Source organism: Myotis yumanensis, unplaced genomic scaffold (genome assembly GCF_028538775.1).
Source record: "Myotis yumanensis isolate MYYU_CA2020_CCGP unplaced genomic scaffold, mMyoYum1.0.hap1 SCAF_6, whole genome shotgun sequence".
In the NCBI taxonomy this organism is placed as follows: Eukaryota; Metazoa; Chordata; class Mammalia; order Chiroptera; family Vespertilionidae; genus Myotis; species Myotis yumanensis.
This window is the reverse complement of record NW_027223757.1, coordinates 70,058,711-70,085,243: the sequence shown is the minus strand read 5'-3', so window position 1 is coordinate 70,085,243 and position 26,533 is coordinate 70,058,711. Positions and strand designations below refer to the sequence as shown.

Below are 26,533 nucleotides of genomic sequence, written 5' to 3'. Positions count from 1 at the left end.
AGATGACAAGTGACAAGTAAGCAGATGACAATGTGACAAGTGCTAAAATGAGGACTGTGGGAATCCACAGGCAGGACGCCTAAGCAACTTTAGTGAGTTCCGGGGAGGCTTCTGCAGTGAGATTTCCCTACATGAACGAGTGCAGAGGGTGAGGGCAGTAGATTAGGCTGAAAGAGGAGACTGGAGGTCAAGGGCTTTGAATAACAGGCCGAGATAGTGTAACTTTTCAGTGACAGACTTATGGGGAATGATGAGAATGATGAGGCATCTTTGAAGAATAGTAATTTCATATGTGGGTGTGGGATGACTCCATGATGTAACAATAAACTCTCTACTGACGGAAGTTTAATTTTAGTGGGATCTTATTCTATCTTTACCACTAGAACAGGAGTTGGCAAACTTTGCCAGTTTACAGTTTGCTTTATGGGCCATGAAGACTTTTTTGCAATGATTCAACCCTGCCACTATTGAAAGCAGTCACAGACAATCTACAAGTGAATGGGTGTGGCTGTATCCCAATAAAACTATATTCACAGAAACAGATGGTGGGCCAGATTTGGCCCCAGGACATAGTCAGCTGACCCCTGCACTAGATCATTAGTTCTGTGGAACTAACTAATTAATTCCATGGCAGCAGAGACCAGATCTGCTTTCCTCTCTGTTGTAGTCCCAGGGCTTAAACAGTTCCTGGCCTATTGTAATTCCACCCCTCCACTCCCAGTATCCCGGGAATAAATACATAAGTAAACCAATGAGTCACAACAAAGACAAGGAAGTGGACGAATGCAAAGAGGCCTGGGCCCAAAAAGGGCTTTGAGGCTGGAAAGGTAGAAGCAAAAGTAAGAGGCATCTGATAAGTGTGTTGGTATGGAAGATGGAAGATGATAGCAGTGGCGAGTGTTTACTGAGGCTTAACATGTGCCAGGCACTCTTCTAAGCCCTTAGAATGTATTTACTCATTGAATCCTCCTTCTGACCCTATAAAGAAGGTATGAATAGAACCCTCATTTTACAGAGGAGGAGCTAGAGGGACAGAGAAGTTGAGCAAATTACATTGCCAGTAATTGGGGGTGGGGAGGGCACACATTAACTGCCTTTCTATGTTTCTCAACCTCATGGAAATCTTTGGGGGTTTCAGGATTAAATGATTGAAAGAATATGGTGCCATTAGTGAGAATAGGGTATTCAGAGAGAAATATGGTTTAAAGGGAAAATAAAAAATATCTACTTTTAGCTACACAGAGTTGGAGGTGAGAGCAAGTGATAAAAGGGCTATTTTTTGGGGGGAGGGGTGTGAATTAAGTAGAATAAGCAGGCAAAGGGGCCAAAGCATTTACTATAGAATAGCTAAGAGTATTCAAAAGATACTGAGAAATCATTGGCATTACACATAGAACTATTTTCTCACCTCATGTCCATTAAAAAATGTTTGCACTCCTAAGTTGTTAATACAGAAAGAACAACTTGTGTGTTCTTCTGCCTCTAAACACAGAGAGATAACACAGAAGAAAATTGTCGTTTTGAGCGACAGCTGGTCATAGTGGCAATCAAGAGTTGAGTATTGGAGTATGTTTTTACTAATATAGTTAATTATTTTACATCTGTGCACTTAGAATAACATGGATTTAAATTCCTAAATTGCAGATAAATGGTTTGCTTTTTATTGTCAGTTTTATAGCTCAGAAACATCTATGGATTCATTTTTCTCATTACAACAGATATTCAACCTGAAGACTTTAATTTTCTTGTAATTAACCAATTTTCAGACTTCTAGAGTTTAGGATAAACATGGATACATAAAAATTAACTGAAAATGAGATGATGGAAGATTTAATATCCTTTGTTTGAGTATCACTTGAACATCATTCACTTGCTTACCAAATAGTCACCAAAAAAGGAGTTAATGATGTACCAATCTGCTTTGCTACCAGGGTGAATACAAATAGAAAACATAGTTTTGCCCCCAAGGACTTTAAGATAATTTATTTATAATAATGTATTTTTATGAAATATATATGACATATACAAAATATAATATTCAACGTATATTAGGACTTCAGCTTAGTGCTAGACTGGTTTTTATTGTTATTGTTAATCCTCACCAAGGATATTTTTCCATTGATTTTTGGAGAGAGTGGGAGGGTGAGAGACAGAGAGAGAGAAACATCAATGTGAGAGAGACACATTGGTTGGTTGCTTCCCACATGCACCCTGTCCAGGGCCGGGGATTGAGCCTGCAACTGAGGAACGTGTCCCTGACCAAAGTCGAACCAGGACCCTTCAGTCTGCAGGCCAACACTCTATCCACCGAGCCAAACAGCTAAGGCTAGACACTGTTTTAATTACGTTATATATAGTAACTCATTTAATTTCCACAATAACTCTACAATTATTAGTCCTCAGTGTGCAGATGAAAAACTGTGCCTTAAAAAAATATAATCTCTGCTTAATCTACTTTTGTTGTTAATCCTCACCCAAAGTTATTTTTTCCATTAATCTTTCTTTTTTTTTTAGAGAATGGAAGGGAGGGACGGGGAGAGAGAAAGAGAAACATGGATGTAAGAGAGACATATCAATTGGTTGCCATCCAAACGAGCCCCCCAATTGGGGCCAGAAATAGAACCTGTAACCCAGGTATGTGCCCTTGACCAGGACTTGAACCCAAGACCCTTTGGTGTGCAGGCCAACGCTCTAACCACTTAGCCACAGGCCAGGGCTTAATATACCTTTTCAGTTTACCTATCAGATATATATTCTTATTGCTTTGGATCAGATATTCTTTTATATGCATTGAGGATAATGAGGGAAAAGTATTAGAATTATCATTGTGAGATGAGAGCAGAAAGAAAAAGTTCTTATAGAAAATTTACCTTGAGCTGGACCTATAAGACAGTTATGGTAAAAGATTTCTATGCATAAGCAAAAGCACAGATATAGTAATTAAAATGAAATCTATGTGCTGTGATAATAAAGTCATATGAATAATGGAATAGATATGCGTTACTTAGCAAGAGATGATCACATTGCCTGAAGGACTCCACTTCTGCATATATAACTTATTTCTCTGCTACTTACAGGAAAAGGGAAACCACTGAATCGCATTCTCCTAAGACCATCTGTTGTGTTAGATGGCCTCATTCATGTCAAATGGCTTTTCTTTATCATTGACTTCCCTTCGAGTAACAAGTTGGGAGAATGAGGTGTAAGTATGATGTGTTAGTAAAATGATGGATCTCATTCTACATACCAAAATTTCCTGGATGTCAAATGATGTGCTCAAAAATAGAGCCTTTGAAAAATAATCAAACAAGTGCTAAAACAAGGGAACCTCCCAGTACATTGGAATCTGATGGCATGACAACACTCAACACGCGTACAAGGAAGGGTTGCTATAATCACTCCACTTGCTGATGTCTCCCTGTGGCCTTCCTTTCTTTGATGATATCTCAGAGAGTATAAGGAAGGATGGGATGAGTTACTCTTTACATACTAATAAAAGTACTGGCACTTGTCTGTGGGCCTCAGTCCTAATGGTTCTCTTCTCTAGGTTAAGGGCCAAAACATTGTATTTTGCTAACAGTTGGACCCACTTCCTGTTAGAGAGGGAGGTGTTTCTGGGAAATTATTTAGATAAGCTGCATGGAGTTGATGGTGGACCCTAGTGGCACTGATGTGAGTATGAGCTTGGACTACAGAAAGAATATACAGCAACTAAACTGCTTTGCCTGAGAACAGAAGAAGAATTAGGTTTGTTCTAACCTAGAGAGTCAGTTGGAGCAAAATGAAGCTATGGAAAGAATACAGAGGTGGGGTGGAGTGGCCATGTATTTACTGTAGTGATGGGATGACCAAAACATAGGTTCAAAGTGGTTTAGGTTGCCATGATATAAACCTTTCCCTTGGGGAAAAAACAAAAATCACCACCAACAATAAAACCTTTCCATTACATATCTGCATACACCTCCTCCTCCTGCACCAATGTAATCTGGTCTATCTTTTATTTTTTAAATATATTTTTATTGATTTCAGAGAGGAAGGGAAAAGGAGAGGGAGGGAGGGAGGGAGGGAGGGGGAGAGGGGGAGAGAGAGAGAGAGAGAGAGAGAGAGAGAGAGAGAGAGAGAATGAATCACTGATCGGCTGCCTCCTGCATGTGCCCTACTGGGGATCAAGACTGCAACCAGGGCATGTGCCCTTGACCAGAATTGAACCTGGAACCTTGAGTCCACAGGCCGATGCTCTATCCACTGAGCCAAACCAGTTTGATCTATTTTAAAGTGTGAATGACTTTGCTCATTTAGCAAAAATCAAAGAAATTATCACTTTTAGGCATGTAAGTTATAGTGTCTGTATGGGAACAAGAGAAGGCTTTGAGAACATACTTTCCTCCTGGTGCTTGCATGAGTCTTGGAAAGATCTTTGACCTTATCTGTTAGCCAAAAAATGTTTAGGAAACTCTGGAGCAGTGAGATTTCGTGCTCGCTGATAGATTTATGCTATAAATAAGCCTCATTTATGAACTTGGTATAAATCTCTGATGCATTTCCCACTTTACATCCATGTTCTCTGAACTTCTGTTGTCCTCACTGTCTGTGCTGCTCATGCTGACAGCTGTTTATGGAACTTTTGGTTTTCCTACACTGTGCTTACTTTTTAAAGGAACACGTCACCTATTACCCTCAATCACAGCCAGGATATCAGTTTAAGGTGAAACGAAGTACAACTTCAATGAAGTCAAACTTGCCTAAAAACACTTTGTACCAAACAAATGTGCATATAGAGCTGAGTAAGAACCAAACGCCCTCCCCGCTTCCTCTAGCCTGGGTTACTAACAACAGAAAGAGTTCACTGTTTCTTTGTTGCATCAGAGCTCATCCCAGGAGCATAAGGCTTGACATGAACTCTGCCTTATTACACCCTCATTTGAGCAGCTGCATCTGTGTTTGCTGACGCACTTGGAGCAGGAAAGCAAGGCTTTTAGCAGTTTCCCGGAGCCCAGCCCTGGATCCAAGCCTTATCAAGCCCCCCTCCCTCCTTACTTGGCACAAGATTTCCCCTTAGGTACCAGAACAATGCCTCCCCTCCCCCCCCTCCCCCCGCCTGCTGTGAGAAGTGAACTAAAATGAGCATTTGCCGTTTTTTAATTTTTTAATAAAAAATTATACCATTAAGCTGTTAAAACACTTTGAGTGGCTTTGAGAGTTTGTTTTTAAAATTGATTCTGAAATTTATGCTTCTGGGTTGAGACTTGCCTCTTGAGCATTAAAAAAAATTATCATTTTTTTTTTTTCAAGAAAAGATTGAATTTTAGCTTTGGGCTGTCAATAATGTTACCTGGAAATTCAGTTCAGTACTTCTCTGGTTGTGGGAGCACAGCTTCTCGGACGCCGGGTATTAGATGAAGACATGAGAGTCGTTGGCATATAGAGGAGAGACTTCATTGCAGACCAAGTGGCACTGCTGCTGCAGGAGCCATCACACAGAGCAGTCCTTCACGGCAGCCCCCCAAAAGCCGCCCTGCGCCGGCTGCTCAGTGGCAACTTATATCTGCGCTCAAACGCAGAGGCCTGGTGCCAATTAGAGACGCTCGTGCTGCATTAACACCAACAGGTTACATAAGGGTGCGCTTGCGCAGTGTGTATACTGCTACTCATGGTCATTGCCCTCGCACCTGCGTAGGCAAAGGGGCCTTTCACCTAACAATACTGCTGTGCCCTCGCCTGCACGCATGCGTATGGCAAATGGGCCTTGGCCATCTGGGGTACTCTGAGTAGGGGACCCACACAGGCGCAAAATAAAGGTGAAGAGCCATACACAGTTGAGAGCCTGGGACTAGGACAAGGGTAGAGGAAAACTTCTGAAACACTATTAGAAAGTATATTGCAGCCCTAGCCGGTTTGGCTCAGTGGATAGAGCATCAGCCTGCGGATTGAAGGGTCCTGGGTTCGATTCTGGTCAAGGGCATGTACGTACCTCGTTTTCAGGGACCATGAGGGAGGCAACCAATTGATGTTTATCTTTTACTTCGATGTTTCTCTCTGTCTCTCCCTCTCCCTTCCACTCTCTAAAAATCAATGGAAAACATGTACTCGAGTGAGGATTAAAAAAACCAAACAAACTGTGTAAAAAAGTATATTACAAAGAACACCTTTTTCCTTTAAAGACAAGAATAAATTCAATAAAAACAAAACAGGATTCTTATTATTGAGATTAGAGCAGAATTCCAAACACTGTCAAAATGAATATAATTCTCCTTAAACTTATGCTGCTACTGAAGTTGAATGTCCATGAGTGGGAACCTTATTTTGAAACAGCTTTATTGAAGTCTAATTTACATACCATTGCTTTTAAGGTCAGGGAGCCATCCTTTTAATGTCATTATATAATAGTCACAAGAGCTACTTCTCATTTTGTGGTAATGCTTCATGAGTCATCGATACAGTAAATATTTTGTTGTTATGTCAACAAGGGAGTCCCAGGCGGTGGTCATAATTTGATAAGAAAGATTGTAGAATCCTGTAAGAAATCTTGTCAGAGGTATTGGTTCCATTACTGAAACCTGAGGTTCTCATACAAGTCTGTGACATACAGCTTTCCAAACAAATAGGAATTTCTGAACCCCCCCCCCCACCCTGGGGGATTTATGAGGCAAGGTACTTCCAATTTGGAGAAAATAGAAAATGCTAATTGAAGATTATGTCAACATTAAAAGAATTAAGAATAAATGAGCCTGGCCGGTGTGGCTCAGTGGTTGAGCATCGGCCCAGGAACCAAGAGGTCACTGGTTTTATTCCCAGTCAGAGCACATGCCCCGGTTGTGGGCTCAGTCCCCAGTAGGGGGTATGCAGGAGGCAGCTGATCTATGATGTTTCCCTCATTGATGTTTCTATCTCTACCTCTCTCTAAAAATCAATAAAAACATATTTTAAAAAAAGAATATATTACATCCAGCTGATAAGGAGCTACTGTTCATTGCTAGCTGCTTTTAAACTAATTTCTTGCTAATTAGGTCCTGAGAGAATCCTGACCCAGGAACTGGGAAATTTGGTTTTGGGTCCTGCCGCACTACTTACAAGATGCTGGTACATCCTCTTGTTTACTCATCATCGCTGGGCTTAGTTTCCCATGGATTAAATTGGGGCCAGGATGGTCCCTGACTAATTTAGAAAGTTTTAATTAGGGGCAATGGAAACAGTGCATGCAGAAATTTGCTCTGCTGTCCACAAAGTGCTGTACAATTGAAAGATATTACTTTTATTATCACAAGTAAAAAATATTTCCTATGTGAATCAAAATAATCTTCAAATAGTTGTGTCTTTCTGTATGTGGCTTGATGTAGTCCAAGATCAACACCTGTGGACTACACCTGTTATAAGCAGCTAGACCAGTGGTTCTTAAACTTGGCTGCACATTAGAATCACCTGGGAATCTTTTTAATATCCTGATTTCTGGGCCTCATCCTCCGGAAATTCTGTTTCTTTGTTACTAATGTTGTGGCCTCACCCCATAACAAAGAAACAGAATTTCCGGAGGATGAGGCCCAGAAATCAGGATTTTAAAAAGATTCCCAGGTGATTCTAATGTGCAGCCAAGGTTGAGAACCACTGAGCTAGGCAGACATGAGCAGAGCAAGGATGATGGGTCGGGTGCAGAAGGTCACCAGGGCTGAAGCCCTGGGTGTCTAGCAAGGGGCAAAACTGGGAAAACAAGAACCTCACCCTCAGAGTAACCTTTCCTCCCCTAGCATATAGCTGTGCATGTGGTGTAGACCCCCTGTCCTTTTCCTCCTTAAAGATAACATCTAGGCCTCAGCTCTAGGCCCAGAAAAGCAACAAAGCCAGACAAGTGATGCTGTGGCTGCCTCAGGACCAGCTGCATTGACTGATGACCCCCTGCCCTGGGGCAGACCAATCAGTGGAGAAGGAGACCCTGAAAAAGCACACCTGGAAAGCTGATGAATATTCTGTTGAGATCTTCCCCTAAGACCTCCCCTAAGATTCCCACCTGCAAGAGAGAGAAATACCCTCAACACAAAAGACCCAGTGAGTGCTCTCCCCCAAGGGAGCACTCCTGAACTGTTCCCCTCTCCCTCTTCTTCCCCCACAGGCACGTATCCCCTAACCCAGGGGTGGGCAAACTTTTTGACTCGAGGGCCACAATGGGTTCTTAAACTGGACCAGAGGGCCAGAACAAAAGCATGGATGGAGTGTTTGTGTGAACTAATATAAATTCAAAGTAAACATCATTACATAAAAGGGTACGGTCTTTTTTTTTTTTTAGTTTTATTCATTTCAAACGGGCCGGATCCAGCCCGCGGGCCGTAGTTTGCCCACGGCTGCCCTAACCTCTAAGGGACCCCACAAGGCTTGCAACCAAGGGAGCAGTGGGCAGTGGCAACTTGTCCTGGGTGAACCCCCTGAACCTGTCTCCCTTTTCTCTGACTTCCCAGTGAGCCAAAGCAGCCCAGCCCAGGCTCTCTTGTTACTTTTTCTATGCCCTTCCATGTTTCTCTGTCCTCAGTGTGTTTTTACTGTGGACAATAAATTCTTGCTTGCCTTGCTGAACTTTGTCTCTTGACTGAAATCTTTCCTTCAGGAAGACAAGAACCGAGGTTTCATCGTCTTGCTGGCAACAGCTGTATGTTGAAACAGCGAGGCCTTTGTTCCATATGGGACAACAAGGAGTTAGGATGAACTTACTACCTGTACCTTCACCTTCACTTTCTTACTGACACTTCCCATTCTTTTTAAAAAAATATATTTGTATTGGTTTCAGAGAGGAAGGAAGAGGGAAAGAGATAGAAACATCAATAATGAGAGAGAATCATCCATTGTTGCCTCCTGCATGCCCCTTAGTGGGGATTGAGCCTAACATTCTGGCATGTGCCCTGACTGGGAATTGAACCATGGTCTCCTGGTTCATAGGTGGATGCTCAACCACTGAGCCACTCTAGCCAGGCTCATCATTGATGTTTTTATCTCTCTCTCCCTCTCTGAAATCAATAAGAATATATTTTTAAAAATTTAAAAGAATTGAGAAGATGATGCAAATGCCGGGTTGGTTTCTCTCTAGTTTCCTTTAGCTGTCCCCTAGTCATCTAGCAAGTCTACCTGAAAACATGTAAGATAAGAGGGTCAGTTTGTGTGCCTAGTTTGTGTGACTGAAGTACCAGCTAGAGTGCTAATAATCCACTACCTTTCTTCCTAACGTCATACTTACTAAACAGTAGCTCCACTGTCTATGCAGGTCCCACCGTTGCCACAGTTCATTAAGCTACAAGGAGAAGCGTCACACTGGCCAACGCTGCGCCCAGCATCTGGGTGGCCCTCAGGATTTCCCAGCCTTCTGAAACGACCGTCCTTCCTGGTGCGAACGTGAATAGTGAAAATACAACCTTGAGGGAAGGGGGAAAGACTTCATATAAAAAATGGAAGAAATAGATAAAACAGAAAGAGTTATTTTCTAATTTTTAAGGTAACATATTATTCTTTTTAAATTTTATTAATTGGATGATGGATGTGTTAACTAACTTGATAGTGGTACTCTTCACAATATATATGTATACCAAACCATCACATTATACACATGAAATATACGTAACTTTTATTTGTCAATTATACATCATGAAAGCTGGGAAAAAAGAAAGGTCTTTTCCACCCCAATATTAAATAAACATAACAAAAAGGGCAGTCAATTAGCTAATTAATGGAATTGTTTGGGATACTGAACTGTATTGTAATTTTCCTCATTTCCTTCAGGACTTAGAGTTTATTTACAATGTGCTATAAATCAATATTGACAACAACCATAAATAGGGTCTAGAAAATGATAACAGATAGGCTAGATTAGATTTTATTTCTAAAACATTTTCTGAAGCAAGTCTGAAATAATTCCTCAAGGTGAAAAAAAAAATAGGTTCAGTTTTGAAAGGTCAAGAATTTGCTTGTTACCTTAACCTAGTTCTCCCTGACAAGCACCATCCTCAGCCTGCACCGATATTTTCTCATTGTGAGAGAACTGTCATTTTCTTCCTTAGATTTAATATTTGTTCTTCTCCCAACTACTGCTATTACGCAAAAAAGCACTAATATGGTATACTGGGTGAAAAGTGAATGAATGAATGCCAACTGCTTTATATGGAATAACCAGGTAGCTCAACTAACACCGCAGGGATCTGCATGCCCCTGCCTAGTGAACTGTAGTCAGCAGAGAGCAGAAGGAGGATTAAAGTCAGGTGGGTTCAATTACATTCTCTCTCACAAAATGACTAGATGACCCAAACCTAACTAAGTGCCAATCTTTTTACCTTTAAAATGGGGACAAAAATAAGTACTCCGTGGGTTAAGAGGAATAAGGTAACATACATAAACTGGCCCCTCTCATGATTGGCAGTTAAGGCCTTATATTTCAGCTCCCACCCATACTCCCTTCCTCACTGTCTCAGAAATTCTTTATTTAATTCATAAAAAAATTCTCTTTAACAAAAAATTGTAGGGTACTAGTATTAGGTTTTTGTAGTTTTTATAATCACGCACAAAAAAAAACTTGGCTAATGATTATAATATATATTAATGTCTGAAGCTGTTCATGTAAAACCTCTCCCCTTTTATATGGATAGGAAATAATTTTGTTATGAGGAACTGCTCAAATATGTTTTGACTAAAAACCTGGCAGTGATAGATGTAGAGAAACATTTAACACATACAAATAGTAACATGTGTTTATTTTAGAGATACTTCCTGTCAGTCAACATATCATCAGCTTAAAGGCAATTATAGTGGAAGCCATTTGTAGAAGGCATATTGTAAAACTTCACTCCTATTAATATTGAAGATGAAATATAATCTGCTTAGTACAGTATCATGCAGCAGGTATTCACTACATCTATCCTGCAGGTGATAGAGTAATTACGATAAAGATTTTTGGAGCCATGAGTCATGTGTCAAATATACTAGTCAAATATACTAGGTTTCAAATAAGTGATGGCTTTCTTTTTTTTTTTTTTTGGACAGTAAAATGATATTTAAATTATTGCAGTAACCTCATTTTCCCCCCTTATGGGCTCTGGTTTGAAAAAGCTCATGCAATTAAAAAAGAGAAAGGGAGAAAAGTTGAACTAAAGAAACTGACTGTACTGACAGTGTAGGGCACTTTCAGGTTGGAATAACATCCTTACAGTGTTGTTAATGAATTCGAATCTATTTTATGTCCACTCTGTTCAGTTGAGTAATAAATATTTAATAATCCCTGTATCAGAGAACACTAGCTGCTATAACACTAGAATAACAGATGGATGGGATAATAGATTTCCCCATGTTCACACTTGTCAAAAGCAATTTTTAATTCTATGTCAGGATTAAATAGGTCGGTCAGTGAAAGTAACAGATCTTTGAACATTGATGAAAGCTATAGGCCTTCTCCTAGAAAAATGCACACACAATTGCATGCATGATTTCAGGAGACTCAGGAACCCACTAGAGCCCATCCCTCACCCTCAACCTGAGAGCCTGCAGCTGGTAATAGATGCTACTTTGGAGAGCAGGGGAGAATTCCCTTTACTAGGACAGGTAATCAGGAATGACCTCTTTGCTTGGCATATGTAGATGATTTAATCTGGAGAAGAGTTAAAAAAAACCTCAATATCTTTATCACTGTTAAAGGTTATAGGGAAAATAATGACTCATGATAAGCCATTTCCAGACCAGAAGCAAATGGACTACATTAACAGTAACCATTTGTATTTTAGACTGAGGACTTCTGGCTTAGAGTTGTTTATCAGCAGTGTTTATAGAAACGGGGAAAGCCTAAATCAGATAGTCTTGTACTCCGTGTGATTTAATCCCCATTCTAAAGAAAAATAATCAGGCCTTATTTATTTGTGTTAGGGATGTTAGAATTTAATAATTAGGCTAAGGCCAGACTAACTACTAAATTCTTCCATAACTCTACTTGCTTTGTTATGATTAATTAATGTAGTGATTTCCAAATCTGGGAAGGCTTACTTGAAATGCAAATTTTTTAGATCCCACTGTGGAGATTTTGATTGAGTAGTTTTGGGGTAGGGCTCAGAAGTCCATATTTTAAAGAAGTCACCCTATATCCTTCTCTAGAACCAGTAGAGTTCAGTTTTGGGAAAGCATAGGTTTACGGTTTAGTTGCAATCTGGTATTTATGGTAGGTTGGTAATGATTGTCCACAACCTACAGTTCATAGTAAATGGTGGTTTATAATGGAGAAGAGGCAGACAGGAAGGAAGAATTCAAGAGTCAAATGATAAAATTAGGTCCTGGAGCTTCGGTAAGATTGTGGATTAAGTGTCAAGTTCCAAGAGGACCCTCCCAAAATTCCCATCCTAACTGAGGATCGCCGCGCTGGCAGCCTTCCAGACCTGCCGTCCCGAGTTTCTCTCACAGGAGGGCCAGCTGTTTGAGTGCTGAACTCGGGTTCATAACACACTTAAGGGGAAAATGACAGGTTTTGAAGAAAGCCTCTCTTTGTTCTCATTATCAAGATGTGAAGAAAAGTTCCTAATAAAGGGAAGAAAATAACACAAGCAAACCAGAAAGCTTTGGACTCCAGTAAATCTGAAAACGTCAAGTCCAATGACAACAGGTTGGAGTACTGCTAGTAGTTAACATTTATGGAGTGTTTATCAGGTGCTGCTTTCTGGGTTGAGCACTTAACATTACTTTAGCTAATTGATCAACTCACGAGAACCCCATGGGGTAGGTATTTTATCTTCCAGAGGAAAAGTGGAGGTTTGGGGAGTTGAAGTAAAAGGCTTAGAGGGACACAGCTGCTGGGTGGCAGGGCCCGAATCTGAAGACAGCCTGACGGCAGAGCCTGTGCTCTTACCCAGTGTGTGACCGTGGCTCTGTCACCTCCACCACCAGCACCGCCATCATCACTAGCACAGGGAGCACTCTAAGCCAGGAGGTAATCTGTGTTCTCTTTCCATTAACTCACTCTCAGAACTGCAAGCAAGAGAAGTGTGGCTAGTATCCCATTTTACAGATGAGGCACAGCGAGGCCCAGGGGCGTTCGGTTACTAGCCAGGGTCACGAAGCTTGTTGGTGGCAGAGCTGAGGTGCATACCCAGGCAGATGGGTTCCAAGCCCACATTTTTATCCTTAATGCTGGATCCAGAGTATTTATGTCAGCATCGTGTCTGTGATTAAATGACAGCAAGTTCTGATGACTCTCCAACGGGGTCTCTGTTTCATTGAGTGGAAGATGTGTGCTTCTTACACATTCATAAGTTTACCCATCGTTTCCCTCCACCTGAATGTTTTTAAAAACTCATTGATTTGTTATGCCCTCACAGTCCTTTCCAGACGGTCTCCTGCTGTGAAAGCACTATTGAGCTCTCGATCATATTTAGCATAGCGCCTTAACTTGCTTCAGACTGTTCTTTAACACACCCTTGTGAGAATCAGCACTGATTACATAGTCAAAGAAAATGTTTCTTTGAGAGCCCTGGCACAATGAACTACTTGTATTGAAACCCGCCCCTGTATTATGTTGGATTAGCTGTGTTGCTTTCAATATGTTTCAAGTATGTGGCCTCCTGCATCAGTGTTTAGGCAGAAGTCGGTGAAGGTGGGGAAAGGGATGGTGCCGGCAGGCAGAGAGCTCAAGTGCCTGAGAGGGCTTCGGATGTCTCACAGGGACCTGCATCACATCCTGGTATCTGCTCCTTGGTTTCGGATAGAGAGTAGGCTGGTCGTGGGAGAATGGCTCAGGACACTATAATGAGCAGCCCCTTGACAAAATATTCTGGGACTAAGGATCCACCAAAAAGCTTATTGTTACGAAATGCATTATTATAACAATTCAAAGCATGTGTTTATTTTATAACTGCTATGAATCACTTTTATAGGAAAGATCTGAATGTATGTTCCCTTTTGAACACAGGAAACAGATGATGGTGATTTGATTATTTGCAAAAGCATGGTGTTGGGTCTTTTTTCTTATTTTAAAATATGTTTTTATTGATTTAAAAGCGCGAGAGAGGAAGTGAGAGGGAGAGAGAAACATTGAACAGATGAAATCATTGATTGGCTGCCTCCTGCAGGTCCCCTACTGGGGAGCGAGCCTGCAACCAGGGCATGTGCCCTGACAGGAAATTGAACCAGTGACCTCTCAGTGCATGGGACAGCGCTCAACCAACTGAGCCACACTGGCCAGGGCTGGTGTTGGGTCTTAATCCTCTTGGTTTCTGGTGGCCTCAGTGGGACCACACCTTGGTGGTATGGATTAGTTGGCTTTAGTCTGTCACTCATCTTTTATATCAACTACATCCCAAAGTTGGCTGGAATTTCAATTTTCACTGTGACTCCATGAGGTTTACACTACTTACCCTATATTAAAAAGCACCCTATATAAAAAACCACTCACATTCGACTTTTCCTTTCTTTTGCTCCACAGAACTTATCACCTTCTACCACTATATAATTTATTTATATACTATATGCAGTGTTTATTATCTCTTCCCTCTTTTGACTAACTAGAATGTAACTCACAAGTATAAAAATCTTTGTTTTTTTTTCCCACTGAAACATCCCAAATACCTATCACATAGGTACTAAGTGATTAATAAGAATAAATGCTTTCCTTTAAAATCAAACTTCGATCAAGTCCAATCAGAAAGCAATCCAAATTGCTGGTTTGGGAACTAGAAGTATACTCTTTAAATGTTTTTACTTTTCCCAAATTTTGAAACAAGTGGGTATAGTATAAATATCATCTATGCCTTACCTTGAAAGCCATTTTTAAAATCGGCTCCATTTGGCAAGAGATCTGGAGTGTATTCACTGTAGCCACCTACACAAAACTGACTGAAGACATTGAGACCTGGGGAGATGAGGGATTTATTTTGATGATCATCTACCTTCAAAAGGAAAAAAAAAATTCAAAACCTATTAAAAAAGGAATTAATTCCCCAGGGTGAACTGTTAAGACACTCTTTTTTATTTCCCATTAACTTGGCATGACAAAGACCTGAATTTTGAAGAAATAAACAATTCACCACTCAATTCCTTGCTTCTCTGCAGGTGTCTGTTACCATGGATATATTATTATAGCAGTAGTGGTTTTGCATTTCAATCAAAATCACAGTTCTTCAAAAATTGAGGAGCCGGCATCCTGCTGGTCCTCCTCCATCTAGCCTTGCCTCCCTCTCCCATCCATTCTCAATACAACCACCAGAGTCATTTACCAAAAAGTGGCAACCAACTATGGTACCCACCCTCCCTTCTTAAATTTCACAGTCCTTCTCCATAGCTCCCTGGATAAAGATCAAACTTCTTAGTGTGACATCCAAGTCCTTTGATGGTACAGACCCTGTCTACCTCTAATCACATCTCTTGCTTCCCCTCACCTGAAAGCCAAACCGAACTACTTGCATTCTTTGAGTCCACACTGGCCACTGCTCTTTTTCCAAACTCCTATTTATTACAAGGTAGGCTCACACGTCACCTGTTTGGGGGAAGCATCTTCTGAATGCGTTCTCTCTCCTTATTTCTATCTGTCACTCCTCTCCCCCCTTACCTATTCCCACGTCACTTAATTGACATCATCCTTCTGGTCCTCCACGTTGTACACTGGTTTGTGAACTTCGTGGGGAAGCGTGGCACGGTCTATCACCTTTGCACAGCCTATGGCCTTTGCACAGATCTGGCCAAACGCTGTGCTAGCACTGAGAAGTCTGAGGGACAGACGAAGGGATGACTCTTTACCTTCAGCCAGCCCATTCGGAAGAACCTCCCCAGATGGACCGTGTGGACCCCAAGGCTCAGATCCAGAGGATCGCTGCTGATACTTGCGATGCCGGACCCCAGGTTCTAACTGTACACCACGCGGCTGTTGTGCAAACCCACTGACAGGAAGTCATCGCCATTCAGCCCTGGAATGAGAAGATGCCTGGGGCATGCTCATCGGGAGGACTGTCAGGAGTCCAGCTCCATTTCACTGGCTGCTTCTGAGTTACGGAGCAGGGCAGTGAGTTATCACAGACGCCCAGCCTCTCATCAGCTCTCGGGTGTGTGTGTGTGTGATTGTCTGCAGTTATATTCACACCCACGGACACTGAGAACTAAGCGGTGTTTTCCTTTTGAAGCCATGAGGATTCTCGTCAACCCAGGGATATAATTAATACCTAAAAAGTTGGAATTAAAAGCTCCTTTTTTTGGTCTGGGTGAAATTCCGGGTGTACTGTACAATAAGTAGGTCTTTCTAATGGAGTAAAACTGCTCTGGTGGTTAACAAGATTCAAACGATGGGGGTAACCTAGCATCAGCTTTGAAATTCTCTCCATGGTGTGAGGGGAGTATAAAGAAGATCTATTTCTATGGCTGCTCAGGGTATGTTATCTTTGTTCTATTGCAAAAGCTCTTGGCCATGCCGCTGCGACTACGGAAAGGTGGGTTGCTTCTGTGTTCTCCTCCTCTCTCCCCCCCATGAGTGCAGGGCTACCCTCCAGCACAGTGAATTCCAGGGCCCGGAGAACTCAGGATACGGTTAAGAGAGACCCATGTGAAAAGGGAAGATGGTTGGGAGAGAGATTTAGCATCAGGCACCAGGGAGAGGTTCCGGCAGTAGTTGTGGTGGCATTAGGAAGGCCTGGGATGGTTAAGGGTATAAGACCTGGCAGATGTGAAGAACTGGCAGGTGGCAGAACACACCTAGGTAAAGACTGAGCTTCTAGAACGAGGTAGAGGCAAACGATCTATTGACAGGGAAGTGGGATCAAAAAACATCCCCCAGTTTCTAAAAGGTGTGTTTGTAGACCTTTATACTGAGGCTTGCAGGTAGGGAACTGAGGCAAGGATTTCTGCTTGGAAGAACAATGTAAGGACCCCATAGAAAGAAGAGGCTTAATCACAAGGCAAAAAGCAGGAGTGAGCTCTTGGACGTGGATGGAACTGTTATCATATGTACAGCCTCCCCCTCCTGTAATGCTAAGCATGGGGACTTGTCTGCTCCCTTGGCCTCTGCAGTTGGGCTGATCAAGGTAAAGGATAGAAAGACCAGCAGGAATGGAGGTGGGCCCCCAACGGTGCTGGAAAGCAGAAGACAGAAATGTCATTTAGCCCCACCCGGCTGGGCTCAGTGGATAGAGCATCGGCCCGAGGACTGAAGGGTCCCAGGTTCGATTCTGGTACCTACCTCAGTTGAAAGCTCGACCCCCAGCCCTGATGAGGCATATGTGGCGGCAACCTCTCTCACACTGATGTTTCTCTCTCTCTGTCTATCCCCCTCCCTTCAACCCTTTATAAAAATTAATGGGAAAATATCCTTGGGTGAGGATTAAAAAAAAAAAAAGAAATATCATTTAGAGATGTTTGAACTCTGCCTCTGTTTTCCTAATAAGTCTTCCCTGGGCCCTGAGCTGAGTTATTTTTGGATGCTCCTTTGGTGAATCTAATATACAGCCAAGGTGGAGAGCCACTGTGTTAAATGCCATACCAATGACTAAGCACGTTGGGAACAAATAGCAACTCTCTCTCTCTCTCTCTCTCTCTCTCTCTCGATTTCTTTCCACCTGCAGTGCTGCAGCAGGTTAGCTGGGTTGTATATTTAAAGTGTAAAGAGCTCCCAGGAGGAAACATAGATTCAGGAAGGCAGTTAGGCACAAAGGAGAAAAACCTCCGTGAGAGATTGGAGACAGTCTCTCAGGCAGCTGTTGAGATAAAGTCCTAGGGCGAGAGCGCTGGAGAGGAGAATGATCAGCGAGTTATCTGTGGGTTGTGAATGGTCGTCTTTTTGGGAAATTCTGGTGGGCATCTGAGTCATCTTCCCAGTGGTCTAGGGCAGTGGTCAGCAAACTGTGTCGGCAAACTGCGGCTCCCGAGCCACATGCGGCTTTTTGGCCCCTTGAGTGTGGCTCTTCCACAAAATACTGACTTCTGCGCATGGGCCATGAAGTTTCAATCGCACTGTACGTGGGCGCCCCCACGTGATATTTTGTGGAAGAGCCACACTCAAGGGGCCAAAGAGCCACATGTGGCTCGCGAGCCGCGGTTTGCCGACCATGGGTCTAGGGGGTAGGCATGGGGACGGCACCCTGCCCACTGAGCTGGGAGGTGGTGGGAGAGCAGATTTATTTGCGCCAGCCTTCTTTCGGGCCTTGTTGCCACTCCTCCTGCCTCCAGTTGTGGACAGCCTCTCTCCTGTAGGAACCGCGTTCTCCTCCAGGCCCTCACAGCCTGATTGGGAGGACACAGGAGATTGGTCTCAAGTGCCATGGGGAACAGAGGAGAAGCAGTAATGGGGGATGGTTATTACGATGGGGTAGGGAAGAGGGTTAGGAAATTGAAAAGGAGGTGATTTTTAAGTTGGTTTCTAGCCAACTCATAATACGACAAACAAGAATTGGCTGGTGGATGAGGAAAGGGGAAGGGCTGAAGCGGGCTGTTCAGAGCAGAGGGAAGCGCATTGCCAAAGCCCCAGAGGAGCAGACAACAGGTGCTTACAGACCTGCTGAGCGCTGGGCCTGGTTGGTGTTTTGTGTCTGTGGCAGAAGCAGCCATCTCTTTAAGGGCCTGACATCAGACAAGAAAGGATTTAAATATTTCTCTTGAGAGTTTCAGGAGCCATGAAAGGATTTCAAATAAGAGAATTATATTAGAGCTGGATTTCAGAGGAATCTCAAAGCCGTGTTGAGGGCACACATGGAGGCAGATAAGGAGTCTCATTGGAAGGTCATTCAAGAGACTCCAGAGGAAAGAATGTCAAGGCAGGGTCTAGGGCAGAGCCATCAGCAAAACAGAGGCAGAGTTCAAACATGTCTAAATGATGTTTCTGTCTTCTGCTTTCCAGTGCCTTCGGGAGCCCACCTCCCTACACCCCCTGCAGGTCTTTCTCTCCTTGACCTTGTTCAGCGCAATAGCAGAGGCTAAGGGCGCACACAAGGCATCAGTGTGTGATCTGGAAGGAAAATTTGAAAGAACAGATCCATTTGGAGTGAAGAGTTGAGGAAGAGGGAGCAGTTGAAGGTGGTTCTGAAGAAGCTGGTTAGAGAGCCAGGTGGAAAGGCAGGGTCAGTCCCAGGGCTGGAGGCCTCAGAAAGGAGCAGCCGGGGGAAAGAGGCCGGGTCAGTGTACAGATACCCCTGCTTACAGGGCACAGACGTAGATTCTCCAAGGAGTGGGCATCAGAGAGCCAGGGAGCCAATCAGACTGTCAAGCAGATGACAGAATCTCGCCTTCCCCCCCCACCCCCCCCGCCCCCGCCAATGTGGGATGGTTGGTCTTGAGCCTGCAGGGAGCAAGCTGGCTTCAGATTTCTCCACATCCATATCTCTTTGCCTCCAATTCTTTTATGTCCAAAGACAGGGAACCACAGACATGCCTTTGTAGCATGGTGCTGGCATCTTATTTACAACCCATGGGTCTATCAGGGTTGTTTCCCTGTGTCACTCCTTCCACTCTGGACTTGTGCCTTCCAGGTGATTTCAGAGAGGAAGGGAGAGGGATAGAGAGTTAGAAACATCGATGAGAGAAATATCAATCAGCTGCCTCCTGTGCACCCCCTACTGGGGATTAAGCCCGCAACCACAGACATGTGCTCTTGACCAGAATCAAACCTGGGACTATTTAGTCTGCAGGCTGATGCTCTAGCCACTGAGCAAAACCAGCTAGGGCAGGTGGACATATTTCAAGGGCTTGGAATTTCTCTACGGGGTGGTTTTGCAAACCTGGACGTCCATCACAATCACACAGAGGTCTTATAAAAAAATACAGATTCTAGAATTTACATGAGAATCCTTGAAGTTAGGTCCTGGAAATACTTTATTAGCAGTCTCCCCATCTGGTTTTACACAAAGCTTGACTGATGTTAATAACCCTAGCAGGGCCAGGGCACGTGGCCTATGTTGTCACACAGGGCTCTGTGCTCAGAAGGGAACCACAGACATGGTTCAATGCTCTGCTGTCACTTCTTGAAATTCTTTGAACTGTATTTGGAAAGCGAAGTCCATGGGACAGTGGATCAGAGATACAACATTGGCTGTTTCTTGCCACCCTATTCACATGTAGTGTCTGTGATATCCCATGAGAACAGAATGCCCACAACCTCAGGAATTCACTGAGACTCCACCAAGTGCAAGACAAGCATGTTCATCTAACAGCTGAGGAGGTAGAGGTGCTGACGATTCTCAGAGGCCATGCTTTCCAGTTGAACCAGGATTTACTTCAAGCACAGAAAGGCAATGGTGGTCTAAGAAACATGAATAACCAGGACCTTCTCATTCCTTTCTTTCTCCCACTGTTTCCCAGTATCAGCTAATTATTTACACCAAAAATGATGGCAGAGAGGGAAAGGAAAGAGAAGGAAGTCCCTAGTGTTTTTCCTTTCCATCCTTCCTTAGCCAATAGCAGGCCGAAGGTCATGTGGACAGATGTGCATGGATCAAGGGGTGAAATAGACACAGCTGACAATTCCGTGCAGCGCCTCTACTGTTCTGACAAGAAAGAAGCCCAGATGCCTGCACAAGCTGTGCACTACCAGCTGTGCAGCTTCCATGATCCTGCATATGAGTGAGAAGCTCTTATATTTGCATTTCAAACCAGCGTTGCACAATATAGAAATGAATGGTAAAGTTCATGCTCACAATTTAACATTTTAATTTTTCTTAGTGTGGACTCACATAAATAATAAATAAAAGGCACTGTAAGAAGTTGAGAGACCCCCGAAGAAAAGCAAAATGCTTTTAGTACCTTTAATGGCCTTGTGTCTCTGCTTCCTGAACAAGGAGCCCTGCATGTTCATTTTGCAATGGGCCCCACAGAGTCTGTAGTCGTCTGTGAGGGGGACCTTTGTTGCCCTTATAAAGCAAACCAGGAAAGAAGAGCAAAATGAAACTAGATTGGCCTGTGCATCTGGGGTTGCTGGGAGCCTGTGTAAGTAGATGAGACACAGACTCCTGGGGGCAGGAAACCTACAAGGTTTGTGGGGTGATGCTGATGCACAGGGACCTCGAAAGGCCACACAGCTGCTGGGTGGCTGGGCCTGCACCTGAGATAGACAGCGTGACCGCAGAACCCACGTCCATGCAGCAGAGAAAGGGAAGCAAGTGTCTGACTGCAGCTGTGTCACCTCCCGAGTGCTCCCTCTGAGGAAGAAGGGGGACAATCATATCTCCTAACAATTTTCTAAGGATCCAGTGATATTGAATGTTAAGCACCAGCAGGTGCTGACCTAGCACATACTAGGTCCTCAATAAATGCATGTTTTATTCCTTTCCTTTCCGCTGTGGCCTGCCCTTAGCTTTGTGAACTCCACTTTCTCCCCCTGCTTCATAAAAAAAAAGCTGGTCCCCGTGCAGGAGCACACATCTGCTCCCAGTTAACTTTTGGAGTAGAATTGTTCTCCCCCGCCCCCCCTTCCTTAAAGCTATAGCGGTCTTCCTTGCTTCAGTGCATTTCTCTGACCCAACAAAAATTTTTGGAGAGTCAACCATGAAGATCAAGTAAAGTGACTTGAAGTGATAGTTTGTTACCATCCATTTATACATCTCATGCTACTATCCTGTAATTTATTGTAATGGGAATTTCTTGGCTTAACACATAATAATATAAGCAATGCCATACTTCAAACAGCCACCGATGCTATCGACTACTTTTATTCTCAATTCAGTGTTTTGCTAGAACATTATTCTTTGAGTAACTTTGAGAAATATATGATACAATGAGGTGTTTGCTTTTTTCTCTTTCTTTTTTAAATGAAAAGAATTGGAACTAAGTCATTTGGCACACAGAGCACAAACCCACAAGGACTCTTAATGAAACCAGGTTTAGGAAGAATATTTTTTGACAAAGCAAAGGATAGTTGTTGGATATTATCCGCTGATGCTAAGAAGGAAGGGTTTAGAGAGATTATGTTGTACAAGCGATAAAAGGGAGGAAGGAAATAATAAGAAAGGACTTTAGATGAATAATAGTTAAAAGCAATGAGAGCCCTGACTGGTTTGGCTCAGTGGATAGAGCGTCGGCCTGCAGACTGAGGGGTCCCGGGTTCGATTCCGGTCAAGGGCATGTACCTTGGTTGCGAGTACATCCCCAGTGAGAGGTGTGCAGGAGGCAGCTGATTGATGTTTCTCTCTCATCGATGTTTCAAACTCTCTATCCCTCTCCCTTCCTCTCTGTAAAAAATCAATAAAATACATTTTTTAAAAAAGAGCAATGAGATCTAGCAAGTGAATAAAAATTCTTTCAGAATGTATAGAAAAACAAACTAACTAACAAACAAACAAATTTGGTCTCCCTTTGGCTAGAAAGACAAGTCATGACTGAATTCTACAGTTCCTGCTAGGCAGAGAGCTCTGAAGTGGTGTGTTGTGGCGAACCATGCTTAGCCTTTTATTTATTTTTAATGTATTTTTTATTAATTTCAGAGGGGGAGAGAGAGAGAGAGATAGAAACATCAATGATGAGAGGGAATCATTGATTGGCTGCCTCCTGCACACCCCCTACTGGGGATCGAGCCCGCAACCTGAACATGTGCCCTTGACATGTGCCCTTGACCGGAATCAAACCCAGGGCCTTTCAGTCCGCAGGCTGACGCTCTATCTACTGAGCCAAACCAACTGGGGCCATGCTTAGCCTTTTAACAACCCATAATGTTGGTTAGAGGAAATCGTCTGGTGGGAGATGAGATGCAGTGGTCAGAATAGCATCTGGTCTGATAACAAATGGAGGACAGTGCTTAGCAATGAAACAAGAACGTAGTCTAGGTGAAGAGAGGGATGGTAGTGATAGTAACGATGATAAGAAACAGGGATGATAAGCAAGGTGAAGGACGTAGCCATTGAAATGTAAGTTACAATCTGAACATTAGTCCTGGCCAGCGTCACTCAGTGGTTAGAGCATTGGCCTGTGCACCAGAGGATGGCGGGTTTGATTCCTGGTCAAGGGCATGTACCTGAATTGCAGATTCAAACTCTAGTCCCAGGCAGGGCGCTTTCAGGAGGCAACCAATCAATGTGTGTCTCTCACACATTGATGTTTCTCTCTCTCTCTCCCTTCCTCCCTCCCTCCTCCGCTTCCATTTTCTCTAAAAATTAATGGAAAAAATATCCTTAGGTGAGGCTTAACAAAACAAGAAATCTGGCATTAGCCTGTATTAAAAAGGTATAATGTCACAAAGGACTATTTCAGAAAAAACCATCTGTAACTTCATGATCTATGTGCCTAAGCCCTTTATGCGTGTCGCTTCCTGTCAGTCACCAGCATGTAGGTCTTCTGTGCTGCGGTAATTAGGAAAGATCGGCTCATATTTCATGCCAACTAATTTCTTGTTTACTTCGAGCCCTTAGTTAGTCACTGTACTACAAATACGACTGCATAAATATAGCTTGATGTTTTCCTGTGGAAATAAATGAAATGAATGTCATCCACAGAACAGAAAAAGAAAAATGAAGAGAGGAGTGTCACAAAATCCAATCAGCTCAGCCTGTTTTTTTATAGCCTGTGGTGTAAATCAGGCAGGAGGAAGATCCCTGATGAATGAGAGAGCAGGCTGCAGCCAATTCCTTAATATAACACCTCTCCCAATTCCAGAGGCCGAGGCATTTTATAAACATAGCTGACAGTAGATGTTCATATTCAATTTTTTTTTGCAACAGAAAAATGCTCATTATCTTCTTCTGTAATCACATGAGAGTGGACTGGAAATCGTGAAAATTTCTTCTTGACAACCTCAAACTACCCAATCTTAGTTTTCGTGAAATTAAATATCTTTGGCTTTAGTAAACTAATTCACTTTACTGACTAAGAAATGTATAAGATTATCATATTTGACCAGTGTTCAAACAGGGTTAAAAATGACAAAAATATGTAGATCCTCACACATCCCCTTCCACTACCACCCCTTTTTAAATTTGCATGAAGAGTGAACGTTCATTTAAGCATAGTTCAATGGGGTAACCTGGGTGTCATAGAGGAACATCCAGAGGACAAGAAAAAGACGAGGGCCAAGTACAAATCAGTAAACTACAGCCCACATTTGCACTATTTTTTTCTGCACTTCCAGGAGGCACATATGGTTCCATCTTATGGAAATTCAAGTTTACCCATAAACTGGAGGGAAAGATGAAAAAGGCTTAGACTGAGAGTCTCGGGGCCACTCCAGGCTGTTTCAGATTGTTCTTAGAATTGTCTGATGCAGTAGGAGTGGTTGGTGGTGATGGTAATAGGTCCTAAATACATAAAACCTTTGGAGAAAAAAATAAAATAAAATGCTTGCATTACAAGCAGGTGATCATTGTTAAGTTCATGGCATTTTGTTCCGTAAATTACTTAGAAGTATTTACTACTGGATTGTTTGCTTGTGGTTCATTTTTAAACCTAAAGGTTTTACTATTAAAAAATATTGTTATTTATTTCAGAGAGGAAGGGAGAGGGAGAGAGATATAGAAACATCAGGCTTTGTGTAGATAAGCTATAAGGAGACACAAATTCATTAGGAAATGTTGCATGATGGGTATTTTGGAAGAGGTGACAAACTGGAACAGCCTTCCAGGTAGGTGGAGCGAATGGGAGTGACGGATCTCTGGTGGAATAAACCGGCTGTTATAGACTGAGTGGGCAGATTATTATGACCACCCCATCAGTACTTCATTGACACTTCCAAAAATACTGAATATTGAAAACTTCCTAAGCAAATACTCTCAAGTTTTTATTATTATTATTATTTGCATAACCAATTCACTTCATTGTACTGATGGGGTGATCATAATAATCTGGCCACTCAGTGTAAAGCTGCTGGCTGGGGATTCGCTGGGCCCAGGCTGGGGGAGAATGGAACTGGGAATGCAACCAGGCTGCGGTGGCACTAACTGTAGAGGACTGGTTGCAATGGAAGGAAAGGACGAGAAACACACAAAAGGGAACAAAGTTCCTGACTGTTCAAGCTGGATGGGGTTTCTACTTTCTGAATGTCATCTTTTCTATCACTTATGCACTTCTCTTTCAGTGATGCCTCTGTTCATGTATTAGACACTATGATAGGGGCTGTGAGTACCAGACATGGTCTCTGACCTCTGGGTGAGGATTGTTAATTAAGAAAATTTTAAACAGATGGGTTGTGCCTCCCTAAATTGATTGTAAGTTTTAGTCTGATGGGGACCATAGGCTTTATTTTGGCATTACACCTTTCAAAACCTGTAATGAGTTGCCTATATGTGGCAGCCACTATTGATATAAGAAAGAAAAGCCATGGTACAATTCTCAAAGAGGTCCCAACAGTTATAGTAAAACATTGTAATTGTTACCAGGCAACTGCTGTGAGGCTAAGTCTTAAATGTTCTTGGAAGTGTTAAAGACTTCAAAGAAGAATGATCTTTTCAGCTGAGGCTTTACAGGACAGACGTGTTTTGGAGGCACAAAGTGAAGGGTGCCTCGCTCAGGAGGATGGACACAGCCTGTGCAAAAGCACAGAAGCAAGGACAGAGCCACACGACCCAGAACACACACGTGCACGAATCCTGCTGAGTGGAGAGCGGATCGAAGGAAACACAGATTGTACTAATGGGATGGGTAAACCTCTGTGTAATTATGCAGAAGATCTTGGGTGTAGGTTATGATCAAGCCTGTTGATTGGGCAAGAAATGTTTGCACTTATATGGTAGGTCCCCCGGAGCAAAATGGACAGTAGAGGGGAAGAGGGACGTGACTGGGCAGAGGGATTGGAATGGAGGCTATTGCAGGGAAGCTGGGGGCAATGAGGAGAAGAAAGACGATAGGAAGAGAAGATAAAAAACAAGTCATGGGGAGGTAAAATGGACGGGCAATGGCATTTGGTAGAACATAGGGGATAACATGGAGAGAGACAAGGACCTTGCTATCTTGGTCATAACTGTCTCTCCACCACCTTGAAGAATGTCTCATCTAGGTTCCCAGGAAGTAGTTGTCAAGTGAGTGAAAGGGAGATGGATATCCAGGTGCCTCCTGGGTTTCTGGCTGGAGCAGAACCTTTACGCCAGTCCCAAAGGAGGGACACAGGAGAGGACACCTATGTATGTATTCATCTGTGAACTGCTGGACATGCAGGTGATTTCTAGAAGAATAAACCACAGGACATACAATATAAGGGTGTGGGGGTAGGAAAGGAAGAAGAGACAATGAAGGAAATACCAAATATGACTGCAGGAGCACAGGAAGAGGATTAGGTTAGGTTACAGTCACAAGTCAAGAGAGACATTTTCAAGCTGAATTGTTTGAAAGGGTAATTTGTCCAGAGAGTTCAATGAGAATAAAGTCTGGAAAAATTGGTGAGCAGCTTAGGGAGACTCAGGGAAGAGTATAATCAGTGCTGGGGTATGAAGGTCCCTCGCCTTCTTACGGAGACATGTCAGAATTAGAGGTTGGCTTACATTTCAAGTTATTATAGAAACTCTGTGGCTTTGTGCATCTTTTAACCTAAGGAAGATAAAGGCAGCATATGGAATGGTAATTTTAATAGTAACAACCAGTATGCAGATCAGAGATTGATGCTACTAAACAAGAATAACAACTAAAAAAAAAGAGTAACGCCTAG

General features: G+C 42.8%; 1 protein-coding gene and 1 non-coding gene across 2 annotated transcripts in view; both read right to left on the bottom strand.

Moving 5' to 3' along the window:
• Nucleotides 1-26,533, bottom strand: part of EYS (eyes shut homolog) — a 1,239,289-nt gene that overhangs the window by 47,460 nt on the left and 1,165,296 nt on the right. The window contains 3 exon segments of the mRNA XM_070419099.1: nt 9,218-9,392; nt 14,756-14,888; nt 15,736-15,902. Coding sequence (XP_070275200.1) covers nt 9,218-9,392; nt 14,756-14,888; nt 15,736-15,902 — 475 coding nt within the window.
• LOC139013372 (small nucleolar RNA SNORA38) lies at nt 19,231-19,361 on the bottom strand. The gene has a single exon (XR_011472021.1). It is a non-coding gene; the product is annotated as a small nucleolar RNA SNORA38 (small nucleolar RNA).